Below are 13,240 nucleotides of genomic sequence, written 5' to 3' on the forward strand. Positions count from 1 at the left end.
GTCAATGGGACAAGCTCTCCGGTCAATATAGCGCTGTCTGTGTCTGGGGTTAGGTAGGTATAAGTACGTTGCTCAGAAGTGTGAATTTTTCACACCTTTAAGCGATGCCGTTATACTGATGGAAGTTTTTGTAGTGTAGACCTGGCCTCAGTTTCTAAGAAAGGGATGGGACCGAGAACTCACCATCATGCAGATAGCTACTTCGAAAATGTGGCTAGATAGAGAGAATACTGGAGGAGCTGAGGCAGCTCCTACTGCTGATTTGGGTGAAAAACTACCTCAGTAAGACTATGTGAGGAAGTATGTATTTATGAATCTAAAGTAATTGCTTAGTTTTTTAAAAAATGGAATAATTTTGTTTCTATTTTAGAAAACTTAATGAGACCCCTTAAGAACTATGGCATTGCATGGTGAGCATATGTTTTATTTTAAATCAAGCTACTTTACAGATGTATTTCAGATAATTTTATTTTGTATCCTGTTTTGAAAGATAAATGTTTTGCTTTACTGTTTCAGTATGTCGATGGGTTTCTTGGTAGAAGAGACTGCACCAGTTGTGTGGAGAGGACTCATGGTAATGTCAGCTATAGAGAAATTGTTGAGGCAGGTAAGGTGTTACCTAAAATGTTTTTTTGCTTGATAGAAAAAAGCACTTCTGTTGAAGGCTGAACTCCAAGCTGAGCAATTGTTGAAAGAAATGCCCTTTGTGTGCAATGTTTGAATTTGTGTTGCACATTCACAATGTGTCAAATGTGTGTTTTCCATGACTTAGTGTTTTGCACTGGCTTTTAGGTACTGCAAAAGGGAAAATACGCTTTATAGTAATTAACTTTCTTCTTAATATCAGTCACTTCAGGGGAAATTTCAAAGACTCAAATGGCACTTAACTCCCATTGAAACTTGGTGGGAGTCCTGCTTTATGTCCAGTTGAAAGTTGCAGGATTAATACACCAATGACAAGGAATGTGCATAAATAAAATAAGCATACCACTAGTGTGGAAATGGACACTTGTGAGAATAGTCCAGTGTAGGAGCAGAGTTCAGAATGACCCTGCTTCAGTCAGATACTTAAACATATGCCTAACTTTAAGCTTGTGAGTAGTCCTCATGATATCAGTGTTTTCAGTGTCACTGCTCATAATTTTCTTGAATGGATGTTCAGAGCTGAGACTTTATTCTGTTAAGAATTAAAATCTCTGAGTATTCCATTCATTTTGGTTCCAATACATTCAGTTTATGTATTGAATTTAAAAACAGGTATCTTCCACTTAACTATGGTGGGCTTTCAACCCTATTGAGGGTTAGAGAATTGAACCTAAGCATTAGGAAAGAGGGAAAAGTAAAACTTGTTGCATTTCAGTATGCTCCTCAGACAAAGCTGTGGTAGGGGCCACGCATGCTTAAAGTATTCAACTCCAACGTTTATATCTTTTCTTATACTTTTTTGTGGGTTTTATACTATTTTTTTAAAATGGTGGTGTTTTCAGATTTGACTAAATCAGATGTAGATATTTGAATATGAATACAAGGAACCATGCATGTCTTTAGGACCTACTTTCTTCACACGTTTGTTTATTCACCTACCACCCAGATAGGGTGCTCATGTGTATACTGTATGAAAATTGTTAGACATTGTCTCTGTGTAATGCAAATTTATCATTAATGTATTCATTTTCTGGTTATGGCATTCGGAAGACGGGTGGCTTTTTTGTTTGTTGGCAGGCCTATTTTCCCTTCTCAGTATGAATGGAACTGTGATGTACTAATGAACTAAAAGAAATGCATTAAGGCTACATGTTTAGGCTTTTGCATAGTGGCCCACATTGCTCACTGTTGACATCTATTTCAGTGATTTTAAAAAAATACAGCTAAGCGACTGCAAGAGTTCTGCTTGACCTCAGCAAGTTCTTCCAAATCACTTCATTCCCAGCCTGTTCCCATCCTAGTGCTGTTGATTTCCCCTGTTTCTGGTACAGGCTTCACAATAGGTCTTTGTGGTTAACATCCCACCAATCAGATAAGCCATAATTTAGGGGGAGGATATTTTTCTGCATTAATAATGTGCCAATGGTTGGGACAGGCAACTCCATCTCCTTGGCACGCTGTGTTGGTTAAGATCACAAAAGCTACAGAACCTAAAACTTCAGAGATGATGCTGAAATCAGCACCTGCTGTATTCACAAACCAATCTCTGGGAGACCAAGGATTTTTGGCAGGCAGACCATTGCTATTATTTCAATCATTGGTATCGCCAAATGGGAAGCAGATGCCAGTTTCCTTTTCCAGGGTGCTGATAATGGCATATAATGAGTTGGTTGTTACCTAGCAACTAAAGAAGCAGTTGCACTCCAGCAGATCCTTCATTAGGAATGAGACATATAGTTCCTTGACTATGGGGGCATTACTGATTTTCCTGAGAATGGAATTTTGCTTTTGAATGAGGCAGGTTTAAACTGCTAGTGGTTTTTGTTTTTTGGCAAGAATTTTCTTGTGTGTGCGTGTGTAGACAAGTCTCCATTAATCCTCCATAAAAAGAAATTGTTGACTTCCTCTCCAGGAAAAAAGAAACTCATAGATCACAGGAAGCATCAGTAGATTCCAGTGCACAGGTAGTTTTTACTAAATTACTAATAAATTAGCCACCTTGACACATGCTATTTTAATACCTTTAAGAGGTTATGAAATTTCCTAGTCACATGATTACCAGTCAGTCTTGAGATCGGTTTAATTGTAGGCTGATAGAGCTGTGGTCGGGGCACCTAAATTACAGAGGAACCCGACATTCCATATTATTATTAAATATGGTAGTGTTCCATTATACATTGGAAATTATGTAGTGATATTTAGGGGTTCTTAAATCTCTCTCTAGGACTTGAGTTCTCTTAATCTGTCACTGATCAGTTCCAGCCATTAACTGTTGTTCAACAGGATTATTTTTTAGTCCTGAGGTTTGATCCTTTGCAGGAGATCAAAATTCTTCTAGTTGTTTGTATTCACACTTAATCTCTTAGTAGTTTAAAGCAGGTCCTCAAGAAATAGCTCATTCTCCCCCTTCAGCTACAGATAAACCATCCAAATTACTCTCTTGATCGAGGTTTATAGTATAATATATTGAATTTAAGGAGCTCCCAGACATTCAGACAAGGAGATAAAATATTAAGTAAAGTTTCTGAGATAATTAAGTCAGCCAGCTCTGAGACTACCAATGTAGTTTATGGCATCAAATAGAAAAAGTTCATATGTTTTCCCATTAAAAATAGGTAATACTGTTCTTTATCAGTTTGAGTACAAAACCTACTTATGCATTCCGGTGTATAGCTTTGCACCATTAAGTACATTTAACAAGCTCTTATTTCTTTTTTTTAATATACAAATAAACTTGGTCCGCAGCATCTGTTCAGTGTTTCAGAAATTCCAGTGAGGAATCAAAAGGTTTAGGGTGCAAATTCATTATGTGATGATGGATCTGGACAACAGTATTGATGGTATTTAACCACCTTTTGTCTGTCTCTCCCATTTTTTTGGAACCTCTACGGTTCACGGATATACAATTCTTTTTTTTGTAAAGTAAATTGTGTTACTAATAATACTTAGCACTTACTGTGTATAGCATCTTACACTCTCACATTCCAAAATTCTTTGCAAACATCAAGCCTCACAATAACCCTTTGAGGTAGGGAAACTAGTGTTAAACCCATTTTAAATAAGGGACACACAGGTTGTCCAAGGGTCTCATACATAGTATGTAACAGAACCAAGAATAATGTGATCTGTGTTACAACCTGGCCTACTATCCCTCTGTAATGTCACCTGTATGTTGCAAGTGGATCTAATTCCTTGTGCTTCCAAGCCAACTGGGTCTGGGCAGTTTCTAGTCACTATTTTGAGCTCTGTGTCTGTAAGGCACACTCCCAGGTGCAGACCTCTTCTCTGAGCCTGTCCTTGGGACCTGGGACTCCACAGTTCAGCCCCCCAGACCCTGACTTCAAAAGGTCCACCCCTAAAGTTGTTTAAACACTCTCCTTCATGGGCCTCGGAGAGCTCATACTCTGGTATGAGGGCATATAGGGAGAAATGGACTCGCCACCACTCCAGTTCTTTATCAACTGCCTGCAGCTTGAGACAGAGCATTATGGTATTGTCTAGCTAGCCCGTGGCTTGCTAAATCTCTCGCTAAAATTTCTGTATTTTCTTAGAATTTTTTCTTTCTTTACTTTTGGTTTAGCACAATTTCTGCTTTTGAAAAGAAGAGTTTCTGCCCTTTTTTTTTTTTTTTTTTTTTTTTAATGCTCAATTCGGACATTTGAATCGTTGCCTCAAGTGCAGGTTATGCCCATGATCCTAAGCTTCAAAACCTGCCAGACCTGTCCGTAGATCTTTCCCCCGCATTGGTGGACATTCACTTCGCTTCCCAAGGAGTTTCCCATCCCCTCCAAATGTAAGATCAGCTCAGGTTTTAAGAGCAAATCTAAGAAATTCAGGGTAGGACAGGCTCAGACTTCTGTTAATGGAGTACTTGCTGAGACGCATGGGATCCGTGTCAGGCCTCTGTACATCAGATCCTCGGAGAGCTCCAATTATCATCTCTACTGTTACGATAAGCAAAGAAGAGAAGGCCCCTTCCCCAGAATGGAATAAGGGAAAGGAAAAGTCATTCCCTTGATCTGGTCTCAGGAGACCTCGCTTCATTACGGGTGCTGCTGAGGCGCCTGTCCTCTCCAGTACTGAGACCACAGTACTGACTAAGAAGACCATGCCACTTACTGAGAAATCATCTGGTAAACTATATAAAGTGATGCCTATATTGGCACCAGATTCTGTGTCTGCGAGGACTCCACAGCTTGGCCTAAATCATTGTTGTAGCCTGCAGCAATCACACATGAAGGACTTACCAGTTGTACTTCAGTACTGTCTCTGGTACCACTAGATATTCTGACTCCCAGTGTTTCCTATCCAGAGTCCCTGGTACTCTCCAGTCTTTTGAGCCGTGTGCCCTTTCAGCTCCTGGAAGAGCCTGAGTCACTGTTACTGAGGGGTACCAAGAGACACTCCCCACTGCTACTCTCTCATCTGCTGGAGCCTACTTAGCCTCTGCTACCAACTGGAATGATGTCTTGCTGTCTGGTACTGTCATGGCCTCCAGTCCCTAATAAATGCTTTGAGGCACAGACACATTTCTGGACAGTATGAACTCGACACCATCCAATAGCTTCTTATCAACAGCTTCCGGTACCTATACAATTACAGGATCCCTTTTGGCTCCCACTACTGACTCTTCCACTGGTACCAATGCCATTTCCCTTCCCCCTCCCGTCCCCAGTTGATACAGTAAATGAGTCCTCCTCAGATTCAGGTGTGTCTAAACAGGGTTCCCCTTTTCAATCTCCTTCAATCAGGGTACATTCTGACGACGAAACATTTAGCAGGGGATACACTTAACTCTGGCAAGGACAATATTGGGGTCCTGCCCCTTTCTCTTACACCCCACCAAAGTGAGCTGCTTGAACCCCCTGGGCCACTTATGGTGACCAGTTCTACAGGGTGCCATCTCATAAGAGGGCAAGTCAAGAGTCACAACTGCCGTCCTCTAGTCTTCCTACACAGCACACATTACAGGGGTGAAAGAGCCGCCTGAGGAAAGGAGCCTTCCCACAGATCTTCCAATAGGCCACACAATCCCACAGGGGTGGGCTACTCTGTTGACTCCAGCCAGTAGGCCACACTGTCCTGGTGGAAGGGCCGCTTATTGACTCTGGCCATTGGGCCCCGCTGGCCTGGGAGGAAGCACTGCTTTATTGACACTGGCCACTAGGCTGTACTACCACATTTGATAGGGTCATGAACGAGGGACCTAACTGGCTGCTTTTCAGTTTTTTTCCTCCTTCTCGCCGTATGTGACATGCACCTAACCCTGCAACAGTGCTTTACAAAAATATTGAGAAGTAACCATATGTCAATATAACTGTGAAATGTAATAGCTATAATAGCAATGGTTTCTTATTGTAGGGAGAAAAATAAAGCAAAGCAAACTCCAGTATAGTTAGCAACAGAGCTTTGCATATCAAATTACTATTCATGTTGACATTCTGCTGTTATAACATTATTTCAAGTCTGTTTATAAAGATCATTGTTTTGTTGAGAGATGATCAAAATATTGCCGTTACAATGCATTCCATTAACATAACAGTAGTCATGCAATATTTTTGGTTAGTCATAACTTACCATAGTAATCACAGATTCTAGTTACTAAAGCATCCCATGCTTTCAATGTTGTCGTAGCATCAGGTGAAATGCTAAATTTTGTTCTTACCCTTTTCCAGGACAGTACAAGTAATAGACCCTTCAAAATTCTTCAGTGCCATCACACTTGTACAACATTAAAGTTACTAATCGCCATGTTACCAAGGCCTTTCATTCCATTATTATGAAAAGAGGAGAAGGGCCAAATGAAATCTGTTACTGTAAATAAGTTTAAATTCAAATCTCAGCTTCTGTTTGGGTCCATCTCTAATATATATTAAATGCAAGAGGTGCAAATAGTTGTGTTAACATAAGATGGCCTGCTTGGGTGTATGTGTGTTTTTATTTAAAAAAAAAAAAAAAAAGGTAGTGAAAAAGATAGTATCTGACAGGTGTTTAGTAGGTTGCTAAAGTTGAGCCACACAAAAAGTACAGAATTTTAAATTAGTTGTATGGGTGTGTGAAGTCTAGCAGAAAGACTGCCTGACTTGCTAGACTCCCTCTAACTATCTTAAAGATAAGAGGGTAGGAAAATATCAGTTTTATTATATGAATTGTACTTGATGGCAAGAGGGACATGAAAAGGTGTGAACTGCTTTCCCAAAACACTGCCAAACTGCAATTTAGCATTCTATACATATAAAATGATGGGGTCTAAATTGACTGTTACCACTCAAGGAAGAGATCTTGGAGTCATTGTGTATAGGACTCTGAAAACATCCACGCAGCGTGCAGTGGCAGTCAAAAAAGCTAACAGAATGTTGGGAATAATGAAGAAAGGGATAGATAATAAGAGAGAAAATACCACATTGCCTCTATATAAATCCATGGTATGCCCACATCTTGAATATTGTGTACAGATGTGGTTGCCTCATTTTAAAAAAGGTATATTGGAATTGGAAAAGTTTCAGAAAAGGGGCAACAAAAATTATTAGGGGTTTGGAACAGCTGCCATATGAGGAGAGATTAATAAGACTGGGACTTTTCAGCTTGGAAAAGAGAGAACTAAGGGGGGATATGATAGAGATCTATAAAATCATGACTGGTGTGGAGAAAGTAAATAAGGAAGTATTATTTACTCCTCATAACACACAAACTACAGGTCACCAACTGAAATTAATAGGCAGCAGGTTTAAAACAAACAAAAGGAAGTATTTTTTCACACAACACATAGTCAACCCATGGAACTCCTTGCCAGAGGATGTTGTGAAGGCCAAGACTATAACAGGATTCAAAAAAGAACTAGATAAGTACATGGAGGATAGGTCCCTCAATGGTTATTAGCCAGGATGGACAGGGATGATGTCTCGAGCCTCTGTTTGCCAGAAGCTGGGAATGGGTAACAGGGTATGGATCACTTGATGATTACCTGTTCTGTTCATTCCTTGTGGGGCACCTGGCATTGGCCACTGTCAGAAGCATGATGCTGGGTTAGATGGACCTTTGGTCTGACCCAGTATGGCCGTTTTTATGTATTCTCTGGAGTCCATAGTACATTTTATATTGTAGGGTCCCAGAGCATATAAAGCAAATTATTTATCTAATCTAATGATTCTTACTACTACTACTACCACCCCTTAATGGTCTCTTTCACAGATTAAAAATACAGTCTCTGCCCTGAAAATTTTACAATCTAAATTGGGACAAACATAGAATATTAAGGTGACAGGGAAAGGAGAAATGAAGGTTAAAATAAATAAAAATGAGTCGCCCATGGAGAACAAATCTTACAAATTATATTATTTTAAAAGAGAAGTTCAGGTAGGGCATAAAGGAATGTGTAAATCTGGAGAAAAAGACAAAGGGCAACAAGCTAAAGCCATATCTACGCTATGGGGGCTATAGCGGTACAGCTGCAGTGTTGCAGCTATGCTGCTGGGTATCATGCTGTTTGGAATGGCTCACAACCATGAGTGCCAGCCTCAGGGCAGACTGTCAAAAAGCAGGGCAGAAACCTGCTTTTGTTTTTGTTCTATAATTAGATTTCACCACCCAGTAACAAGTGAGAACTCCTAAAGCACTATGAGGGTATGTCTACATGGCAAAGAAAAACCCGCAGCTGGCCCATGCCAACCAACTCGGGTTTGCGGGGCTCGGGCTATAGGGCTGCTTCCTTGCTGTGCAGACTTGCTGGCTCAGGCAGAAGCCTGAGCTCTAGGACCCTCCCACCTTGCAGGGTCCGAGAGCCTGATTTCCAGCCTGAGCCCAGAAGTCTACACAGCAGTAAAACAACCCTGCGGTCTGAGACCCGTGAGCCCAAGTCCGCTGGCATGGGCCAGCTGCAGATGTCTAGTTGCTGTGTAGACACACCATAAGTCTTACAGTGGAGTCACAGATAGACCAACTTGCCTGGGTGGCAAGATAGACTGGAACGCCCAATGGGGCTGTGTGATAGATGGTCACTTGACTCCAAAAATCATACCAATATTCAGTTTACTACCAGTCCCAAAGGACCAGACACTTAACCCGGGTCAGTTGTACTCAGATCTCAACCCAAAGACAATACCTGTAGCCAATCCTGTAATAAACTAACTAAAGATTTATTAACTAAGAAAGAAATAAGAGAGCTATTTACAAAGTTAAAACAGGAAACATACATACGCAAATGAGTTACAGTCTTAGATTTAAAAAGCTAATATAAGCTTCTGTAATAAGCAGCTCTATATGTCCTTTAAGGCTGACCCATGCCAAGCAGCATGAGGATCTCTTGCTTATGTTTAGGAATGTTTGCCACTCAGTGTCCAGACAGCATAAAAGATGGAGGTTCTTCTTGTCAGGAATTTTTATCCCCCCTTACCTCAGAATCCAAGGTGATGGAATGAGAGTGCCTACATATCACCTTTTCATGGGTGTGGGGGGGAACAATCAACCAAGTCTCTGTTCCACAATGGCCCATTTGGATTCAGTAGTCCTTCCTCATGGGCAGGAGATAACACCTCTTGGAGTGAACTAATGTTGCACATTTGGTAAGGTTTCTCCCCTAACTGAGGGAATTTACAGTCTTAACAAACATTTTTTATAGTTACAGAGCAAACATTTAAACATTACCTTATAACGTGTGATACAGATATTATAGGTAGGTGTGATACATACAGCATCCTACAAGACTTCCATAAAGTCTAAACGCTAAACACATTGTTATAACTCCAATATCTGTTTCGATAATACTGCCACACAAGTGAGCCAGGCTAGCTTCCAGCTATGCATTTATGAGTGTTCAGTGAGGCCTAGGGGCATTGGTATCAGCTGGCACCTAGTCTACCAGTGGCACAAAGAGGTTTTTCTGTCAACCTAGGTAATCCAATTCCCTGCATGGCAGTGGCTAGGTTGACAGAAAAATTCAGGGGACAAGTGGGGCAGTGCAGAAAGAGGTAAGGTGGACAGAGAGAAGTAACTAAGTTAATATTTTTCATACTTAAACATATAACTTTTTTCCCATTTTTGATCTTAAATACGTATATATTGCCAAGTGCTGATTTCTTAATGTTGCATTCTGTTCAGTTCTGCTTCTCATTATAATAGTTTGCGTCTCTGCAGCATCTTCCATTAGAGGATCTCAAAGTGTTTTGTAAGCTTGACTTCAGCCACATAACGTCCATGTGTCTTCTCCATTTTACAGATGGTAAAACTGAGGCAGAGTTGGTCTAATAACAGGACGCAGATCTCCAGACTATTCTTCCCCCACAGCACTGAGTTTCTTTTCCAATCAAATCACCTTTTATTTTGGTCAGATTTTATAGAACTACTTGGAGCTCCCTTTATGTTATAAACTACAGACACATTTTTACATTTTACTTAGTCCTCATACTTGCTGTGCTATATATAGTTCTAAAATATACTAGTCTCACCAAGTATCATTATAATGAAAGCTCTGCCAAAATTTCCATAATAAACCCTGACTTTTTTTATTTTCCCAGAATTTGATTTGCCTGTTTTGAATTGTCTTGTGCTGAAACTTGATATAGAAATTGTCAGCCCAGATGAAAGTTTTGGTGTCTTAACTTACCGCTTTGTGTCTACGATGCTACTTTTCTTTAGAGCAGTAAAACAGGAGCATCTTTACTGACGTGAGGTGCCTTTTTATTGGTTTTTATCCAAACTGAAGTATAAAAATAGAACACTACAGACAAGTCTTCTCTGCACATAGGTTTGTTCGTTTACATATATTTGTGCTTTTTTCAGAAAAGATGAGAGAGTGTATTAAATACTTCATATAGGTTTATCATGTTCAGCACCCCAAGTCAGTGGTGCACAAACTTTGCAGCAGCAAGGGCTGCCATGACAATTTGCCAAAAGCCTGCAGCCTGCACCTGGTTTTCCATGCACATGTACAAATGACCCACAGAAAATAAGACCTAGATAGCATCGTTTAGAATGTCAAAGTTTTTCATGAGTCATTAGTGAATCTTTATATAAAGTATGTGGGGAGGTGGAGGTGAAGCAAACCAGAGTACTTAATTTTATCAAGGGTCTGTAAGGTGTTTTCTATTTTGAGGTCAGCAAAAGAGACAATCTGCTCATTACTTAAAGATAGCTGTTACAGAGAATTGCTTCCTTCATTTATCTATTGTTCTGCTTAGAGTGCTTGCGCATGTCCATTCCACATTAGGAATGTGCTGGAGATTTTCCCCTTGGTAGTATTCGTGGGGCTGGCTCTTGCACCCCGTGGTGCCATGCGCTCATGCGCTGGTATAAGGGGCGCCGCTGGCCACGCACCCTCTCAGTTCCTTCTTACCTCCCGTGGCGGTTGCTGCAACGACCCTTCTTCCTTTGGCAAGGCTTCGTCTCCGTGGACTCTGATTCATTGTTTGTTTTTAAGTATAGTTTTAGTGTATATAGATATTGTAAAAACGACGAGTCCTTGTGGCACCTTAGAGACGAATTTATTTGGGCATAAGCTATTGTGGGCTAGAACCCACTTGAACAATTCTTCAACAACAAAACTTCAAAAACAGACTCCAACCTGAAACTGCAGAACTGGAATTAATTTGCAAACTGGATGCCATCAGATTAGGCCTGAATTAAGACTGGGAGTGGTTGGGTCATTGCAAAACCTAAACCTAATTTCCCCAATACTAATTTTCCCCTACTGTTGTTCACACCTTCTTGTCAACTGTCTGAAATGAGCCACTCTCATTACCACTTCAAAAGTTATTTTTTCTCCCTTGGTATTCTGCTGTTAATTGAATTATCTCGTTAGACTGACCTCACACTTGGTAAGGGAACTCACATCTTTTCATGTATTTATACCTGCTCCTGTATTTTCCATTCCATGAATCTGATGAAGTGGGTTCTAGCCCACGAAAGCTTATGCCCAAATGAATTTGTTAGTGTCTAAGACACCACAAGGACTCCTTGTTGTTTCTGCTGATACAGACTAACACGGCTACCACTCTGAAACCTGTCACCATGCAAGGCATAGATATTGTAGTTAGCATTAGTGTAAATTAATGTAAACAGATAGTCCCTATCACTGAGGCACTCTCTTCACACCAGGGCCTGGGCATGCCCCAGTCCCTGGGCTTCAAACGTTGTCTCCTGCGGCAGATCTATGCCTGTGAGCGACCTGCACTCCAGCTGCTTGAAGTACTTGGGAGTAATTCATGTGAGGGTAAGTGCCAGATTTGTTGGGACTTTAGACCTCACACAAAAAAGATAGAGAAATAAGGCTGAAGACTATCCTAATGGAAGCTGCTCTCAGATCATCCTCAGAGCCAACCCACTCTGATTTTGCACCTTCAGCCTCAGTGTGAAGCACTTCTCCGGCACTGTGCTCTTCCTGGCACCGTTCACCATCTCCAGTGCCATGGAAGAAGACAAAAAGCAACGCACCGACACAGGGCACTCGCCGATGCAGAAGAAGGACAAGCATGGGGAAAGCAGCAGTGTGTGAGCTGTATTGGGCCATTCCTCCAGTCCCGTGGTGGCACTGTTGACTCCACCCAGAGTGAGTCTACTGTGGGACCCTCTGCCAACACCCATAAGGCACTATGGCACCAGAGGTCTAGTGGTTCCATCAACCCTGGAGGCCTTTGCAGTGGCCAGAGACTTACTTTCACTCTTGGTTCCCCTGACTCCGATGGGACAGCTGCTGGCTATGATGTCCTTGAGCAGGAAGGAGCATGGAACTTCGAGCTCCTTCCCTACACTAGGCCCCCCAGGACCTTCTAGGGGCAAGCCGATCCTGATACCATTGTTGCAGCCATCTCCTGTCCACCATCGTCCCTGGACTCCCAGCACCAAATGGAGGCTGTGGCAAATTGCCGGCACGATTATGATGGGTCTCGCGCTTCCTCTTCTTGTGGGGGGCATTCAGGGCACAGTTTCCTGCCCCTGAACTAGAGTATCTACTGTTCCACTCGTAACCCAGAGAAGGGTAGTGGAGAGGGAGGGACCTGGGCCCGCCCTCTACTCTGGGTCCCAGCCTAGGGGCCCTAGGGATAGTGGCAAACCACTTGAACTAGTGCTTCCTTCCCCTGGGTTACTTCCCTCTCCTGTTCTTCAGCTTGTGGAGCTTCCTGCCTTCTCTCTGCACAAGCTGGGTGTCTCTTTACCTAGGGTCTTGGTCTTCTAGCCAGCCACGGCACTTCTCCAAACTCTCTTCTACTTCAACTCCTCCAAACTGCTCTTCTTCAAACTGCTCTCTGCTCCAACACCAAACCACTCTGCTCCAACTCCTTTCCCTGGCTGACTGAAGCAGGGGTTTTTTATCAGGTGACTGGTTTCAGGTGCTTTAATTAAATCTATAGCAACCTTTCTTCCCTCTACAGGGAATAAGGCTTCTCCTCATCCTGGGGCTTGCATATCTCTCCTATATCACTCTCCTGCTGCCTTCTGGCCATGCTGTATCACAAGGCAGAGAAGGCTACCGCTCCACTGTGGTCACTGAGGGGAGGACTCTTCTTCTGAGTCCAAAGGGGAATCCTACGTTCAGGCTAAGGGCCACCACCGGTGCCCACCCTACGCACCACCAGACCTTGGTGCAGGTCTCCCACCGGCA

The 13,240-nt window shown here is 42.0% G+C and overlaps 1 protein-coding gene across 2 annotated transcripts in view; it reads left to right on the plus strand.

The window, feature by feature from the left end:
* NUBPL (NUBP iron-sulfur cluster assembly factor, mitochondrial) overlaps nucleotides 1-13,240 on the plus strand; it is a 150,505-nt gene that overhangs the window by 49,244 nt on the left and 88,021 nt on the right. For both annotated transcript variants that reach the window (XM_074955824.1, XM_074955825.1), the window contains exons 5-6: nucleotides 371-410; nucleotides 517-607. In XM_074955824.1, coding sequence (XP_074811925.1) covers nucleotides 371-410; nucleotides 517-607 — 131 coding nt within the window. The remainder of the gene's footprint in view (nucleotides 1-370; nucleotides 411-516; nucleotides 608-13,240) is intronic.

The sequence above is a fragment of the Natator depressus genome, chromosome 6 (genome assembly GCF_965152275.1).
Source record: "Natator depressus isolate rNatDep1 chromosome 6, rNatDep2.hap1, whole genome shotgun sequence".
Lineage (NCBI taxonomy): Eukaryota > Metazoa > Chordata > Testudines > Cheloniidae > Natator > Natator depressus.